Here is a 15,976-nt window from a genome sequence, read left to right on the forward strand (position 1 = left end):
CGAATGTGTAACAGATGTTTATAGGATATTTAAAATACTTCCTCATATGTTTTGTCATGTTTTGTTGTTCTTTAGCTATACAACTGAGACTTATATTTTGAATATTTAGGTTTTTAGTTTTAGGTTTTACTTCATGTTTTCAAAATAATCACTTCAGAGTAAAAGTATCTTAACTACAACATGATTTAACTTTTCTTAGGAAAAATAGAGGAAGTAGTACTTGAGGCTAGGACTATTGAGAGAAGTGCTAGTCCTTATAAAAAAGATGAACGCTTTATAAATGGATTGCCGAATTTCACAATGGAACTCAGAGAGCACATCCAGGTAACTAGCATCCTTCACCCATGTTCTGTTGTAATATTTTGTAATTTATGCTATTTTTATGTTAGAAAAAAGACACTGAATTTCAGTTGCAAATGTGTTTTCTTTTCTAAGATTAAAGACAGTAAAATTATAAAGCAAGCTGGAACTGCCATAAAAGGGCCAAATGAATTTGTTCAAGAAATAGAATTTGAAAAATTAACACCAGGAAGTGTAATAGTATTCAGGTACGTTACTATAATTGCCAAATGGCTGTGTTAGTTAAAATAGAAGATAGGATTCATTGTTTTGAGACTTGGGAATAGTTATTTTAAGTGCTACATTTCTGTAAGTTATGCCTTCATATTTACAGAGTTAGTCTTGACCCAAAGGCACAAGAGGCTGTGGGTGTACTCCGCAATCATTTGATCCAGTTCAGTCCTCATTTTAAATCTGGAAGTCTTCCTGATGATCATTCAGCACCTATATTAAAAACATTATTTTCTTCGTGAGTATTCTTTTAAGTTTCTGAAGTAGAGCTGAGAGTGCTACAGTGGGAGCAGTCTGTAAACTGAAAGTGAGGCAGGTTTTTTGTTACTACAGATCGATTGGATTGTCAGAGTGCAATATATAGGTACAATACTAAGCAGGGTTAATACTTAAAAACTTCTGAGGCTATTTTGTTCACGTTCTGTGTAATTGCTGCTTAAAGTAGACTTACTAACCTGGAGTGCTTGTCAGTGGTGGGGTATGATTGTTCGGGGTTCATACTTAATACTGTGTTTCTAAATAAATACTGACATATCTGAGCAGAACATCTGAAAAATCAGGCTCTTAATGTCCAAGATTTAAGAGGTGAGAGAGCTGTATATATTTAATTATTTTAATGTAAGTCTGATAGTAGAATTGTTTGTGAAATCCTTTCTCTATTTCCCTACTAATGCTGCTTTTGGGTTTGGAAATTCTTTTTTCTCCACTGTTTTTTCAGTATTGCATCTAAACTAACTTTGGCTGACCTAAATCAAGTACTGTATAGGTGTGAGGCAGAAGAACAAGAAGATGGCGGAGGTTGTTACAATATACCAAACTGGTCACCGCTGAAGTATGCAGGCCTCCAAGGTAATAGTTTTAGCATTCTTTTTTCTGTCAAGGGAAAAAAGTAAAATAGAGCTGTTCAATCTAGATCATACCTTAATGCTGTCATATGGCTAGTGCCATTGCTTGGATGAAAACCAGTAAAGTTCCTTCTGCTTGACCATGCTACTAATCAGTGTTGTACCCAGGAAACTGCATACTAAAACAAGAACCCTCATTCTCGATGCTCTGGGCTGGAAAATTAAGTTTCAATATGTGTTTTAACACCAATGCCCTTGCTTTTAAAATAAAAAGAAAATACATAGACCTCCAGTGAAAAGTCACATGAATTAAACCCTAGGCATTGCTAGATTAATGAGGAGTGTCGATCATTTATCAGACGTGCGAATTCTATCATGCTAGTTACTCCACAGTGATTTACATAACGGTTACACTGCAGAAGCTACAATTGAGTTCTGTGCTAATTCGTTCTGCAAATCTAGAGAAGCAATACAGTTAAATCCAGTTAAAGCATCTGTTGCTGTGTACCTTTTCATCCTGAATTGTAATGGCTGTTTGTGATAATGGTGTGTCTTTTAATACAGCGTTGGGTTTGTATCTTCAGGGTTAATGTCAGTGATGGCAGACATTAGACCAAAGAATGATTTGGGTCATCCATTTTGTGATAATTTAAGATCTGGAGACTGGATGATTGATTATGTCAGTAATCGTCTGATTTCACGTGCAGGCGCCTGTGCAGAAGTGAGTAGAAATATTTAGTTGGTGATTTTGGGGTTTTAAATTACTTGTTTTGTAGGCTCTAAATTACTAGTTTTCAGTTATGGGTTTATTTTTAAATTCAGTCTGTCTATAACATATTTCCTGTCTAGGGAATTTCTTCTAGGAGAATAAACTGTTAATATGTTTTTCTTCCCTCTCCTCAATCCTATTTAAGAATAGACTGCACAAGGAAAGTGAAAATACGTAGGGCACAGAGGAGTTGTTAGCTCTTATATAAAGGCCTGCAGGGGTCCTTCCCTGTTTGTTTATTACTCTTCCTTAAATAAAAAGGAATTAACTCTTTATTTTTTTAAGTTAAGTACTTTCAAAAGAGGGCATAAATGCTATGCATACGTCATGATGATGCAGTTATGCTAAGATTGCACAATCAAGTGTTGAGAAGACAGGAATTACTGAGATTTAAGTTACCTGCATTACAATATCATCCTTTTCTATCTTTGTCATATTTTATTTTCCTGCACGGGAATTGCTTTATTCATTTCACAAGATGAAGACCTGATTTGGGTAGCTTACATAATTAATATAGGATTAAAGGCTTTAGCATTCTTCATTTTGTTCCTGAAGTCAAGTATAGCGATACAAAGCAGAAGAATGGATAAAGCAGTCTGATGTTGTACTGAAGTGAATGCTGAATCTGACCTTAGAGATGGAGCTTTTCTAGAAAGAAGTTAGTCTGATACTTGCCAGATTTACTGCTCTTCAAAGACTGTTGCTAAATTTTTTTTCCTGTGTATTTTTTGAGTTCTGTTTTGCAGAGAAGTACCTATAGTATACTGAAGTCACATGAAACTAAACTTTACAACTTCACTGTTTTCATAAGTAACTTTCCCTTCATAATTTCCAGGTTAAAAGTATAGAGTGGTCACGTAAATATATTGTCAGGTACTTTCTTGATCTGCAAGGTTTAAAACTTCAGTGACTTTCTAGTAAGTTGTCATGATGTTCTTTAACAGTACTAGAAGGAAAGAAGATAAATACTTTGCAGTTGTCAAACACTTTGCAGTGACACGTGCTCCAGAATCCTGAATCCTAGGCCCAGATCTGCTGTCATTTTCACTAATGGCCATACGTAATTTAACCTTCTGATAATTTTTCTATCCTTGGTCTCAACCTTCATCTCTTCAGACCTGTCTTTTTAAGTAATGAGAAACCTCCTTCCCACACTTCGATCATATTAATGCCTTTGGAGTTGCAGCTTTCCTTTGCTACTCAGTTTTAATTGCTTCTTTAGAATCTTTTTTGTTGTTTTTCCACAAGACTAGCAAAATATAATCTCTTTCTATAGTTGATGTTCTTGCCTATTTATGTCATAGTACAGATATAGTACAGATTTTTCCCTACTACTTTTCTTAGAGTTCATCTGTCTGAGCTGAAATTTTGGAGCAGGAAGGTACAAGCAATTCTACCACAAATATTTAGCATGGACAACTTCTTAGACATGAATGGTTGCATGCTAGTGGTGTTATTAATAACTGAAGATAACCTCATCTTTGTGGTGGTCAAGCATAACTTGAGTGTAGTACACGTACAAAAACTGTGGCAAATACTTTAACTAGATGGATCCTGAAAGCACTGGTTTTTGAACCCTACCGTCATTGAGTTCTAATTATATTGTATTTTAATAGGTTGGTAAATGGTTGAAGGCCATGTTTGTCTACCTAAAGAGAATTCCACGTTACCTCATCCCATGTTACTTTGATGCCATATTAGTGGGTGCATACACAACGCTTCTGGATGTGGGATGGCATCAGATGTCTAGGTATGCTTGGCAAATCAGAGCTGTAGAGATATCTGCACCTTTTAAGTTTTATCTGCTGGAGAATGTAATTGGAATATTTTCAATGTAAAAGGGTGAAATTAGTAGTGAGTATCAAATCCATCTTCTAACAGTGATGGTTTGAAAGGTTGAGAGTTCAGATGTCTACCCAGGGTTTGAATTTATAACTACTGTGCAATAGGAGGAGGAAACCTTAAGCCAGCATTTCTCTGCCAGGCTTCAGAAACTTTTTTTGCTGTAATTTTAGTATGGCTGCAATGATGCCTTAAAGTTCAGGGAAAAAAAGAAAATACGAGATCGTACTTGATGCTGATGCTTTGTTCAGCATTCCTTATCTAACACAGCTAAATAGCCTTCATTATCTGAGCACTTTTCTTAGTTATTGAAATAACTTTAATCTTCAGTGTCTGCTGCTCCTTTGTTTCTTGGAAGGGGAAGGGAGACTGATTTTTATGGAGGCTTTATTCTAGCTAGGAACATTCTGAACAAATCAATATTGTATTGAAAAAATACAGATGTTAAAACGGGCATAGAATTTGGTATGGCTGTGAAATTATGTGGAAAGTAGTGTATTTTATGAAAATGCTTTGAGATTAGTCGGGAATGCAGGTTGCATTATTTTAGACAATGTGTTAACTGATTTATTGTTTTCCAATTTTTTATATATATGAATATATATATATATATATAAGAATGTGGCAATCTTTAAAAATACTGGCTAGGTTTGATAAAAACTTCTTCTGTTCATAGTAAAATATCTTTTATTGTATTTTTGAGGTCTTAGGTCTGTATGTAAGCATCAAGTAAACCAAACCAATTTCTTTTTTTTTCCCCTTTTCCCTAGAAACATTTGACATAAACATTCCCATTGGCATTAATAAATTAAAATTTAAGGCTAACTTTGGGCACTCATTTTTTGTGGTGGGGAAAAAAGTGATGTACAAATTAAAGCTTATGTACAAAATTAGTTAATGTAAAATACTAATATTAATTCATTGTTAGTTTATTATATTTATTATGCATAGTAATTATAATAGTCTTTTGTTAAATGAAAAAGGGTACATTTTATAGACTGATATTGCTGAATGCAAAGTTATTTTAATTTAATTATGTTGAATTACAGCTTTGTGCAGAATGGATCAACATTTGTTAAACACCTTTCCATGGGTTCAGTCCAGATGTGTGGGATAGGAAAATATTCTTGTCTGCCAGATCTGTCTCCTTCCTTACATGATGTTCCCTATAGGCTGAATGAGATTACAAATGAGAAAGAACAGTGTTGTGTTTCCTTGGCAGCTGGTAAGTGAGGACAACATCTTAAAAAGGAAAAAAAAAAAGTCTTCCAGGACAGTTAAACTGGTTTTGGTAACTATATTAAAATTGTCTCCATTGTGCTTGGGAACTGTATGTCAGCAACCATATATAAAATGTAGGTAGCAATTTTCTTCACTTTTCCTCTGTGTTTCAGTTTGTGTTTCAGATAAACATTTGCCCATATTAAAAATATGGGAGTTTTGTCTAGCAGTACTTTTTGGGGACAACCATTTTGTTACTGTTCTTGGCAGGTAGGGAGATAATAAATGCTTTATTTAGAGACATTTTTAGCTATATCCACTTTTCTCACATATGTTCTCTTTCTTTTCAGAAGACTAGCTTGAGATGAATATACTTAGCATAATAGGATTTAGTTTATCTTTTTTAAACATGAATTTAAGAACTGAATTGTAATGGAGTACAAGGGTGAATTTATTGTTTACAAGTTCTCAGAAAAAGAACCATTAGCAGACCAGAAGAATGCCTGATCTGAAAATGTCTCCAAAATGAAAGAGCACAAAAGCAGGCAGCAAACAGTGTTTATACCTCTGAATGTTCTGCCAGCATCTGGCAGTCTTTGAATTGGGTACTTTCCTATGTCAAAAGTATTATCTCTGTGTTTAGTGGGTTAGAAATAATTTAGTTTGTTCTGACTTGGCCCATGTCTTTTCTGAAACCATAGAAACTTTTAACATCCACAGATTCTATGGCATCTGTCTCACTGGGGTGTTTATTTTCTTCTTTTAGCTGGCTGTCTTTCTCTCATGGAATTTTATTGCTTTTAGTTTCTGGTTTTTAGTAACATTCCATTTGCCTGCTTTAGTGCTGCCTAGAAGCGCAGAGGCACAATGTTCCCTTCCATTGGCCATAAAGATTAATTATAGTAAAGGGTTTGGTTGTGAATATTCCCTTCACATATTCATTTGTAGTTGTGTCTGTGAGATTTTTAACTTGTACATGTGTTCTGAGTCTCAAGTGCTGTTGCCTTAAAATTATGGAGGTGTGGAGGCCATATCTGAGTTTGAAAAATATTTTTGAGAAAATAGTTTGGAAAAGAGGATAGAAGTTAAAACGTTGCTCTATCAAGTATGCACAACAGGTGGCTCCTTTGGAACTTTACCGTATGGGATTTTTTGTTTGTTAGATTGAAAAAGTTAATAAATGGAAGAAAGGACAAGGATGGACCTCACTGTTGTAATTATTACACTTTATCAGTCAGAATCATTCTTCGAGTTATATCTGATAATGTTTGCAGTAAGATATAGTTCTAGAAGCTGCTGGAAAAGAGAAGCAGGGATGCTTTTATAGTGGCTGAGAAGAATTTGGGGCTGAAGAAATTCATAGCTCTCCAGTCTTATCCTCTTGATGCTGCTGAGATGGCCCAGTTCTCACACATAAACTCTTGTCAACAGAGCTACAAATCTTGTCATCGTCATGGCTTCTTTGTTTGTTGGTTTTCTGTTTTGTTTTTTTTTTTTTTTTAATTAAAGTATGGCACTTGGTTAAGTTAGAACATGATTTAAAAATTTAAATGTGACTGTGTTATTGATATTAGAAATTCTGTTGTGTGGTCTAGAAGATCTTTGAAATTCTAGAAGATAATTGTTCTAAAATGAGGTTTTCACTTTATCAAGCACTTGGTCTAGAAAATTATTTACCTTAAATATCTTAACCTAGGAAAAAAAATTATAAATATGAATATATTTTTACTTCTGGTTATTTTATACATACACATGTGCTTGGAGATTTCTGCCATATCAATAAATGAGATGAACAATATTTCTTTTTAGGTTTACCTCACTTTTCTTCTGGAATTTTTCGCTCTTGGGGAAGGGATACCTTTATTGCACTGAGAGGTTTAATGTTAGTTACTGGGCGCTATCTAGAAGCAAGGTAAGACTGACTTATTCTTTGTTCTTTTTGGTTTTGCAGGTAGTTAGGAAAAAGGCATGCTCTCAAAACCTGAGATGACACACAAGCTATTAGAAACCATTGATGTGCAGTATAAAACTTTATTGGCCCTAGACAGATTTGGGATTTCTCAAGTAGAATTAAAAGTACTTCTTAAATGAATCTCTCTTCCTTTCTTAGCACCAGTATGAAGCTGATGTTCTGTACAGATACAGTAGTTTTAACCCCTGTAACACTACTGCTCATCCTTAAACAAAGTGATTGTGTTCCACGTGTACTTGCACCATTGTTGCTGAGCAATAATTTCAAAATTATTTATGTAAAAACTTGAAGTAGCAAGATAATACTATTTTAATCAGAAAGGTGTGATTGCATGTCTATCATGATTAATTTTTTTATATTTGTCCATTAATAACAGAAATCAGCTAAGTATGGATTCTTAACAATCTGCAATCTGTTTGTAAATGTTTATCCTGACAAATGAGCCAGATACAAGCCAGATATGTTGATTTGATATTTCCATTAATATTTTCATTTGGGTGGAGCTCGCCCCATGATACAAACATAAAAATTATTTGGTTTAGTTTATCATGTGTTTATGGTATTGTACATTTGGCCAACTATTACCTTTCTCATGCAGTAAGATCTGCAGTCTACTAGTATGTTTATATTTCTGTTTAAAGCTAGTTGGAATCCATGTTTTCTGCAATGTATGCACAACAGTTCTCAAATGAAACTTCTCATAACCTCAGCTGCTGTCACCTCTCTGTATTTTAATAGGAAATTCCCATCTACTCCTGCCCTCCGTCCCCATTCCACCCCACCCATCCGAATGGATACCAGGGTAATCATAAACAATGTCAATAAAAACCTTCCCTGTGACCTCAGCGGGACTTGTATTTAGGCTCTGTATCACTACCTACAAAAAAGCAAACTAGCTTTTCCATATTAGCAGATGTTGTATGTGTTATACAAACTGATTTAAATCTATTCATGTTGGGGAATTTGTAGGGAATAGATGACCTTTTACTGTAAAAGAAGTTCATGCTAAATGAAGTAATCTGTAGCTTTCAACAGCAAACGTTTGGCCTCTGTCTTTAAGACCCTGTTTGTCCCCTTGACTTACCTTGCTATTAAGGTAAACTTGTATGCTTTGTACTTAATACTTGGTCCAATAATGGCCTTGAAAGTAACTTAGTCAATACTGTGTTTTTCTTTTGTTCTAGAAACATCATTTTAGCATTTGGTGGGACTTTAAGACATGGACTCATTCCCAATCTGCTTGGCCAGGGGACACATGCCAGATACAACTGTCGTGATGCTGTATGGTGGTGGCTTCAGTGTATCCAGGACTACTGTAAAATTGTTCCAAATGGATTAGACATTCTCAGGTGTCCAGTTTCTAGGATGTACCCAAGAGATGACTCTCCTCCTCAGCCTGCAGGCACTGTGGTAAAGATCACTTCTGAATTAAGTATTTAATACAACTATATATTTTTAATGAAAGGATGTAATTTTTCTACCTACAAGAACTTGTTGCTATCTGTTGTTTATGATGAAATTTGATTATAGTGCAAGAATTCGAAATTTTAGGCGCTTCTCTACATCTGTATCAGATGATTAGACAGGTGCAGGGGGTTGGGGATGGACAAACAAAATCCATCAGCTTTACTAATAAATTTTTTCTTTGCTTTTTGTCCTGAAAAAAATGTTTATATTAAAAATTGTATACAATGTATTGCCATTGACAAAGATGCTACTGAAAAATGTTAGATGCTTTTCTTTTGAAGTATCATAAACTAGAGGCTAAGAATTGCTATTATTTGCACATTAGAGCCTTTCTACTAGTTTTTCATCTCTTGCTTTTCACGTTATCATCCACACATGCAATCAATCTAGGATCAGCCACTTTATGAAGTAATACAGGAAGCAATGCAAAGACACATGGAAGGCATAAATTTTCGAGAAAGGAATGCTGGTCCACAGATAGATCAAAACATGAGAGATGAAGGTAACATATATAGAACACTTACTATGCAATTCAAAAGGTGGCATTTATATTTTATATTTCTTTTCCTCTAGCTATTGAGTATACTTTTGAAAAACTAATTATGTTTAGTAAAACTAAAACTACATTACTTTAAATACATTTTAATGTTCAAAAAGTGTCTAATTAATTGTTTATTATCAGCAACTGTTTATATGTTGTGGTACAAGTTATCTTTAAATAAAAGTTCACTTAAAATGTACAGTTGCCTTCAGAAACGCACCTCAGATTTCTTGTTCCAAGGGTTTTTTTGTTTATTTAGGAGGCTTGGTCGGGGGGATGCAGTTGGGGTTTTGTTTTGTTTAAAATATAGACTCCACATGTGATATTCTTGCTTGGCAGGCTTTAATGTAACTGCAGGTGTTGACCATGAAACTGGCTTTGTCTTTGGAGGAAACCGCTTCAATTGTGGCACCTGGATGGATAAAATGGGAGAGAGTGATATAGCTCGCAACAGAGGAATTCCAGCTACTCCAAGGTACAAAACCCAGGTTTTTGAGGGGAATGTTTTAATTTATTTTTTTTCACTGAAATTCTTCTGCAGACCTACTATGCCTTCCATTAATACATCTGAGAGGCTATCTCTCAAATGTTCTACATGTTTCTGCCTACTAAAATATTAATGGCAATTTTTTTCTTTGTGCTTTTTTGAAGAAAAAAAAAAAAGGTGTGTTTTTAGCAAGTGAACCCCTCAGCTTCTGGCACGGTCTTAGCTCCATCCAAAGACTCAACTTTTGAATTCAAGTAGTAAAATGTAATTTAGGTAAAATCATATACTTGTAGTACTAATAGTACTTTGTTATTTCGACTTATTATAGGAGATATTTACTGATAATTGTGTTGTTTGAATACTTGTTACTTAGAATTCAAAAATATCTACAACATCTGAGCTTTTAAAGTTGAGATTAAAGATTTTAAAAATAAGCTATTTACTATGTGCCAGCAAACTGCTGCAGGCATTCCTGCTTGAGTTAAGTACAGTATCAGTTTCAAATCAGTTACCATCTGTGGGTCAGAACTGGAGGAAAGCATTGTCTTGCATGATAAGTCAGGCATTTTAACTGAGAACCAAGAGAGGTTGAGGTACCTGCCCTAAGCAGGGTAAAGTGGTGATGCTGGAGAAAAATTGTCCATCAAGCAGGCAGTAAAACCCAATATGATATAATATAAAATCTATGCATTTGGTGATTATCTGAGTATCACCTGAAAAAAGAATCAAGTCCAAGAAGTGCATTTACTTCTTATCTTAATGCTTCACTTCTGACTTGAGTAACCTACTATGGCAGAAATATTACCTAAGTTACCAAAGTGCACATGCAGATGAGAACCTCTGTATTGAATGCAGTTTTGACATCAGAGTATCAAGTCGTTTGGGTCTGATCATTTTTTTTTCATGTTCTTAATCACTGGTATAAAATTATCTTAAATCTGTGAAAATTACCTGGGTATGATAATGCCATGTTAAATTTAGTCTATTGTACAGAAAAAAACTATCTGTTAGCCAGTGTACAATGAAGCTTGTTCCCTGACTGTTAGCTCATGGAAAACCTCATGTGTTTTCCACCCTTTCCTCCCTTGATTCTTCATCAGGTGGAATCCTACTGATCTAAATAAAAGTAAATTGACACGGGCTGCTTATGCTGGTGTTCTCCTCTCTTTTTTTTTTTTTTTTTTTGGCCCTTCATGAAACTCAAAAGTATCCTATAAAACTGAGCATGCCTAAAAGTGGCAGATAAGCTTCAGCGTAGATAAAGCTAAGATACGCATCTAGTTGAAACTATGCCCACACAATGCGATCAGAACTGAGCTACAACACAGGAGGGAAATCTGAGTCACTGGTAGCTTTCTGGAATCATATCTTAGTGTACAGCAGCAGACAAAAAAGCCAATAACAAAAGTGAATATTGGGTATCATCAGTAAAGGTTTTTAGAACAAGCCAGAGGGCATCGTTCTGCCTTTGTGAAACCCTACACCTGCAAGATGCACTTGTATCTTGAGTGTTACGTGGAGAGCTGGTCTTAAGAAGGACGTAAAGAATGGTATGGAGAAGGACAGCTAAAACTCAAAGGCATGGAGTAGCTGCCTTGTAAGGACAGACTGCAATGTCTAAGGACTTCTCATTTTCAAGAGAATATTGGTGAGAGAGGTATGACTGAAGTTTAGAAAATCATGACAGTAGTGATTATGATGGAACTGTTATTCACAAAACACTATAATACTGTAGAACTTTGGCATGCTTCTACAGGAGAAATATGAGAACAGTAGGAGAATAGGGAAAAATAACGTGTCTAAATAAGATACACATTATTTTTTTGTCCAGTTACTTATTGAACTTTATTAGCCTTCTTAAAGTAATTCTTGGGCTTTTTTAAATCATTATTATTTTAGAGATGGCTCTGCTGTGGAAATTGTTGGCCTGTGCAAGTCGGCTGTTCGCTGGTTGATGGATTTATCTGGGAAAGATGTGTTTCCATTCCGTGGAGTCACTGTAAAAAGACATGGTAAAAACAGACATATCTCATAATTGTATTACTGGAGTATAAAAATAACTAAAATGATGAAATGGTAGCCGTATAACATCAGGAGTGATTATCAAACTACTCAATAAAGTTTAGGAGAAAAAGGAGAAAAACTTGGGAAAGTATCTTGTATGATTAAAATCTTCTGTTACTACAAAAAAAATGTTGATATTGTGTTGTCAATATTTCAAATATTTTATTCCATGTATTAAGGTGTGGATTACAAAGGAATTTCAGAGCCTAAATTCTATTTCTCAAAATGGATTTAAGTAATAGAATGATTGTGTATTATGTATGATTATTCATTACAAGAATGCTAAGTAAAAGGACCCAAGACCTCTCTTCCACCTCATCTCCCGCCTCTTTGCTCTGCCTCCCCCCCCCCATCCCATCCCCTCCCCTCACCCCCCATATTTCAATTTTGGTAGTATTGTCCTTTTTGCTATATTCCAATTACAGTTTAAGAAAAATGGGTGTAATACTGCTATACTCACCTAATATAGAACTAATGTACAATTCTTTACTATTTTTGGTTCTTTCATAAAAGCATTGCTTATTTAAGATGTATGTGTGTCTCAATCAGGAAGATATCCCTAGCATAATCCTGCTGACTAAAACCTGATGTTTTTCTAGTCTCACTTGAAGTTTCAGTGAGCTGTTCCTGTGAACTGTAGAATTGACCTAAACGTGGGGAATCACCAGCTGGAGAGAGGTTATCCTAGGTCTGCTCCTGTTATGTTAAGTGTCAGGAATTCAGGAAGAGAAAGCTTTTAAAAGTGACACTTATCCTTGTTTTGACACTCTCTTTGAAGTCTCCAAAATAGCAAGAGAATGTATACCAAGTACTATAAAAGAGTTGACATGTTACCATGCTGAAATGTTAATTATAAATTTTAAACTTACTCAATTAGATATTTACTAAAGATCACAGTACCTCATACTGTTTGCTCCTAGTTAACTGCAAGTTAGAAAATATTGTGTGTAAAAAAAAAAAAAAAAAAAAAAAAAAAAACCAACCAACTTGTATGTAACATCTTGCAGGAAAAGAGGTGACTGTCACATATGATGAGTGGAACAGAAAAATTCAAGGACACTTTGAAAGGCTGTTCTTTGTCTCTGAGAACCCATCAGATCCTAATGAGAAACATCCAAATCTTGTTCACAAACGTGGAATTTATAAGGACAGCTATGGAGCTTCAAGTCCATGGTGCGATTACCAACTCAGGCCAAATTTTACAATAGCAATGGTTGTGGTAAGTGGGGGCAAGGGGAGGGGGAAAGCATTTGCACTTAAAATTTTCTTTATTATTGAACTAAGCTTGCGTTGTAAAGTTTATCAGCATGACATTGTATCAGGAACATACATTGCTTAGAGTAACTTTTTGAAAGCTTTTCTTTCCCATGCTTTTCATATTGGTCCATCTTGGACCATCTCTTAAAAATACCTCCTTGACAGGACTTGCCTAAATGCAGCTGCTGTCCAGTGTATAGCTAGGATAGATTTGCAGTGGTCACTATATTCAGAATGTCTTTGAGGTTAGGTCTGGGAGGCAGCTTTTACTGTCAAATTAGCTAAAATGCATGGGTTGTTTGTTGTCTTTATTGGGTTTCTAAAGAGCTTCAGTAATAATACTTGACAAGTGTATTTAAAATAAAAATTTTTAAAAAATCACTGGATAGCTTCTCTCCTCTTGCTTACTCCAGCTGGTAGGTTTCAGAAGTTGATTTAGTAATACGGAACTTAGGCTTTTTGTGATCTTCTGCATTTATATACATAGTCTTACGTGTGTACATGTGCAGAGTTTACTCATTAAATCTTTATTATTTTATTAGGCCCCTGAGTTGTTCACACCTGAGAGAGCTTGGAAAGCTCTGCAGATAGCAGAGGAAAAACTGCTTGGTCCATTAGGCATGAAAACCTTAGACCCGGAGTAAGTATAGTAGAAATCAGAATAAGCATTAATTACAAAATGTGACAGTAGGAATTATTTAACACTTACGGGTAGTATTTCTTTTGTTAAAATCGTCACATATACCTGTGAAATAAGGCTGCAATAAATACTTCCAGAACAATTTTTTTGCTGTTCTAGAAGTCTGTGCAATTGATGTTATTTATGTAGACAATCACCAGGTGTTTTTGGATGCCCACAGTAAGCAAGTAAAACTTGGTATCATGAAAGATGTTGAATTTGTGTCTTGATATGTACTTATATATGATACAGCGCACAGCACTATGGTTTGAGTGAAAGCAGGAGGGCAAAATTATGAATTCAAGTCATTCCAAGACTTTAATTGCTTTCCTACTAGCTTAAACTGTGTTTGGAATTCCATTATCATGTGAAATACAGAACCTGGTGGAGACTTCCCGAACTTAACCATCATTAAATGTAAATGCCATGAACAATTTTTGCTTTCCGTTTTTATGTATTGTTTTTGTTAAGGCTTTGTTTGCATAATTTATTTTTTCTTTCTTGCAGTGACATGGTTTACTGTGGAGTATATGATAATGCTCTTGACAATGACAACTATAATGTAGCCAGAGGTTTTAATTATCACCAAGGACCTGTAAGAGCCAGTTTCTTCAATTTTAGAAAAAGTGCTGTCACCTTTTCAAACTGACAGCTATCATAATAATCTATTTTCATTCTTTGCTTAGGAATGGTTGTGGCCGATTGGATATTTTCTTCGTGCAAAATTGTACTTCTCAAAGCTGATTGGTCCAGAGATATATGCAAAAACTGTAGTTATGATTAAGAATGTTCTTTCTCGCCACTATGTTCACCTTGAAAGGTAAGACACCAGCTAACACACATTTAAGATATTCATTCAAGCTAGTGGTATCCACTATCCAATTGCATGTAAAAGTACAGATCTATAATATAAACAGCATCTGTTTTCTACATATAAAGTCCACTGCTACATGTGCTATTGCAGAGCTCGAGTGAGGTTTCAAGTACAGCTGAGATCTAGAGCTTTTTTATAGATTGCAGAATTACTAATGCTAACCCATGTGAAGACTGGGTGAAATAAACCTGACCTAAAAATCAGGATCTCATTTCATACAAAAAAATGAATTTCAGAAAAAAAAATCTATGGCGAGTTGTTTTTTTAAAATCAAAATATTTCAAAAAAAACCTGCAAAACAAAATAGTTAAAGAACTAGTAGTGACACAGTAAAATTGTGGCAGATAAGACGATGCAAAATATTGTTAGGATTTCTTGTGCTATAAATGAGGAAATTAGTATGACAGCGTGTCAGAATCTTAATAAGCTTGATATTCGAATAAGGCAGAGGAGCTTGCTTATGGCTCTGAACTGTTCCTTTGCCTTTTGAGTTCTCCCTCTTAAAAACCAAACCCACACTATTTTCCCCCTTTATCGTCTGTTTATATTTTTAATTTTTAAGGATTTTGAGACAAACGAAAACTAACAAACAAAAGATCTTGCCCTTGATATCTATTCCATATAATCTCTTCTGCAGTACTTCAAATATGCATTTATTTGCACCCATAAGAGTAACTCAGTAGGACTGGTCAAGACAGAAGGGTTTGACCAGGGGAGGAAGAAAAGGGATGTTAAGCAACTTTGCCTTACATAGTGTCTTGTCCCAGTGTCTTGTTTGGTAATATTATCAAATGACTTGCAGTTTGGTAACATTCTTTGTTTTTTCTGTCTTACTACTTAATTAGTGTACTTCTACTCTGTTTTGATATTTTATTTGTGTATAGAATTATTAATGTAGCAACAGGGTCTACATATGAGTATTTCTGTAAGTACATTAGTTTCTGGGGGTTTTTTTATGCCTATGGAGGGAAAAAAAGGCTTATGTAGTCACACTATCTTCCAGCCTTTATCTCTCTTTAGTACCATAATACAGTTTCAAGTGTAGTTTGAATACCATTCAGTTATCTCAAAGATCATTCATAGTCTTCCAACTGCAAAACTACCTGAATGAGAAACAGGAGCAACAGGAGCCAGCAGAGTAAGTTCAGATATTATTAGTAGAAGAAAGCCTACTTTGAAGGAGAGGCACGTCCTCATAAATCTACAATTCCCAGCTGCAGGAAAAGAAAAAAAATTGAAATAGATTTCAGTTATTAAAGAACATACTGTGCCTGTAGTACAAGAGACCTTTAGTCATGGTTTCCAGTTTCTACTGAGATAATCTTCTAAAAGCTTTTGAAATGAAATGTTCTTTAAATTTCAATGTATAATCTAACAACAATACTTGT

At 34.9% G+C, this 15,976-nt stretch overlaps 1 protein-coding gene across 4 annotated transcripts in view; it reads left to right on the forward strand.

Annotated features, from left to right (window-relative positions):
• The window catches only part of AGL (amylo-alpha-1, 6-glucosidase, 4-alpha-glucanotransferase), a 40,744-nt gene that overhangs the window by 21,506 nt on the left and 3,262 nt on the right, over window positions 1–15,976 (forward strand). For all 4 annotated transcript variants that reach the window (XM_063343182.1, XM_063343180.1, XM_063343179.1 and 1 more), the window contains exons 18-33: window positions 200–324; window positions 436–548; window positions 674–808; window positions 1,289–1,419; window positions 2,000–2,136; window positions 3,801–3,934; window positions 5,076–5,251; window positions 7,057–7,159; window positions 8,404–8,629; window positions 9,077–9,188; window positions 9,567–9,702; window positions 11,614–11,726; window positions 12,786–12,997; window positions 13,578–13,675; window positions 14,222–14,309; window positions 14,401–14,534. In XM_063343182.1, coding sequence (XP_063199252.1) covers window positions 200–324; window positions 436–548; window positions 674–808; window positions 1,289–1,419; window positions 2,000–2,136; window positions 3,801–3,934; window positions 5,076–5,251; window positions 7,057–7,159; window positions 8,404–8,629; window positions 9,077–9,188; window positions 9,567–9,702; window positions 11,614–11,726; window positions 12,786–12,997; window positions 13,578–13,675; window positions 14,222–14,309; window positions 14,401–14,534 — 2,173 coding nt within the window. The remainder of the gene's footprint in view (window positions 1–199; window positions 325–435; window positions 549–673; window positions 809–1,288; window positions 1,420–1,999; window positions 2,137–3,800; window positions 3,935–5,075; window positions 5,252–7,056; window positions 7,160–8,403; window positions 8,630–9,076; window positions 9,189–9,566; window positions 9,703–11,613; window positions 11,727–12,785; window positions 12,998–13,577; window positions 13,676–14,221; window positions 14,310–14,400; window positions 14,535–15,976) is intronic.

The sequence above is a fragment of the Chroicocephalus ridibundus genome, chromosome 8 (assembly GCF_963924245.1).
Source record: "Chroicocephalus ridibundus chromosome 8, bChrRid1.1, whole genome shotgun sequence".
NCBI classification, from domain to species: domain Eukaryota; kingdom Metazoa; phylum Chordata; class Aves; order Charadriiformes; family Laridae; genus Chroicocephalus; species Chroicocephalus ridibundus.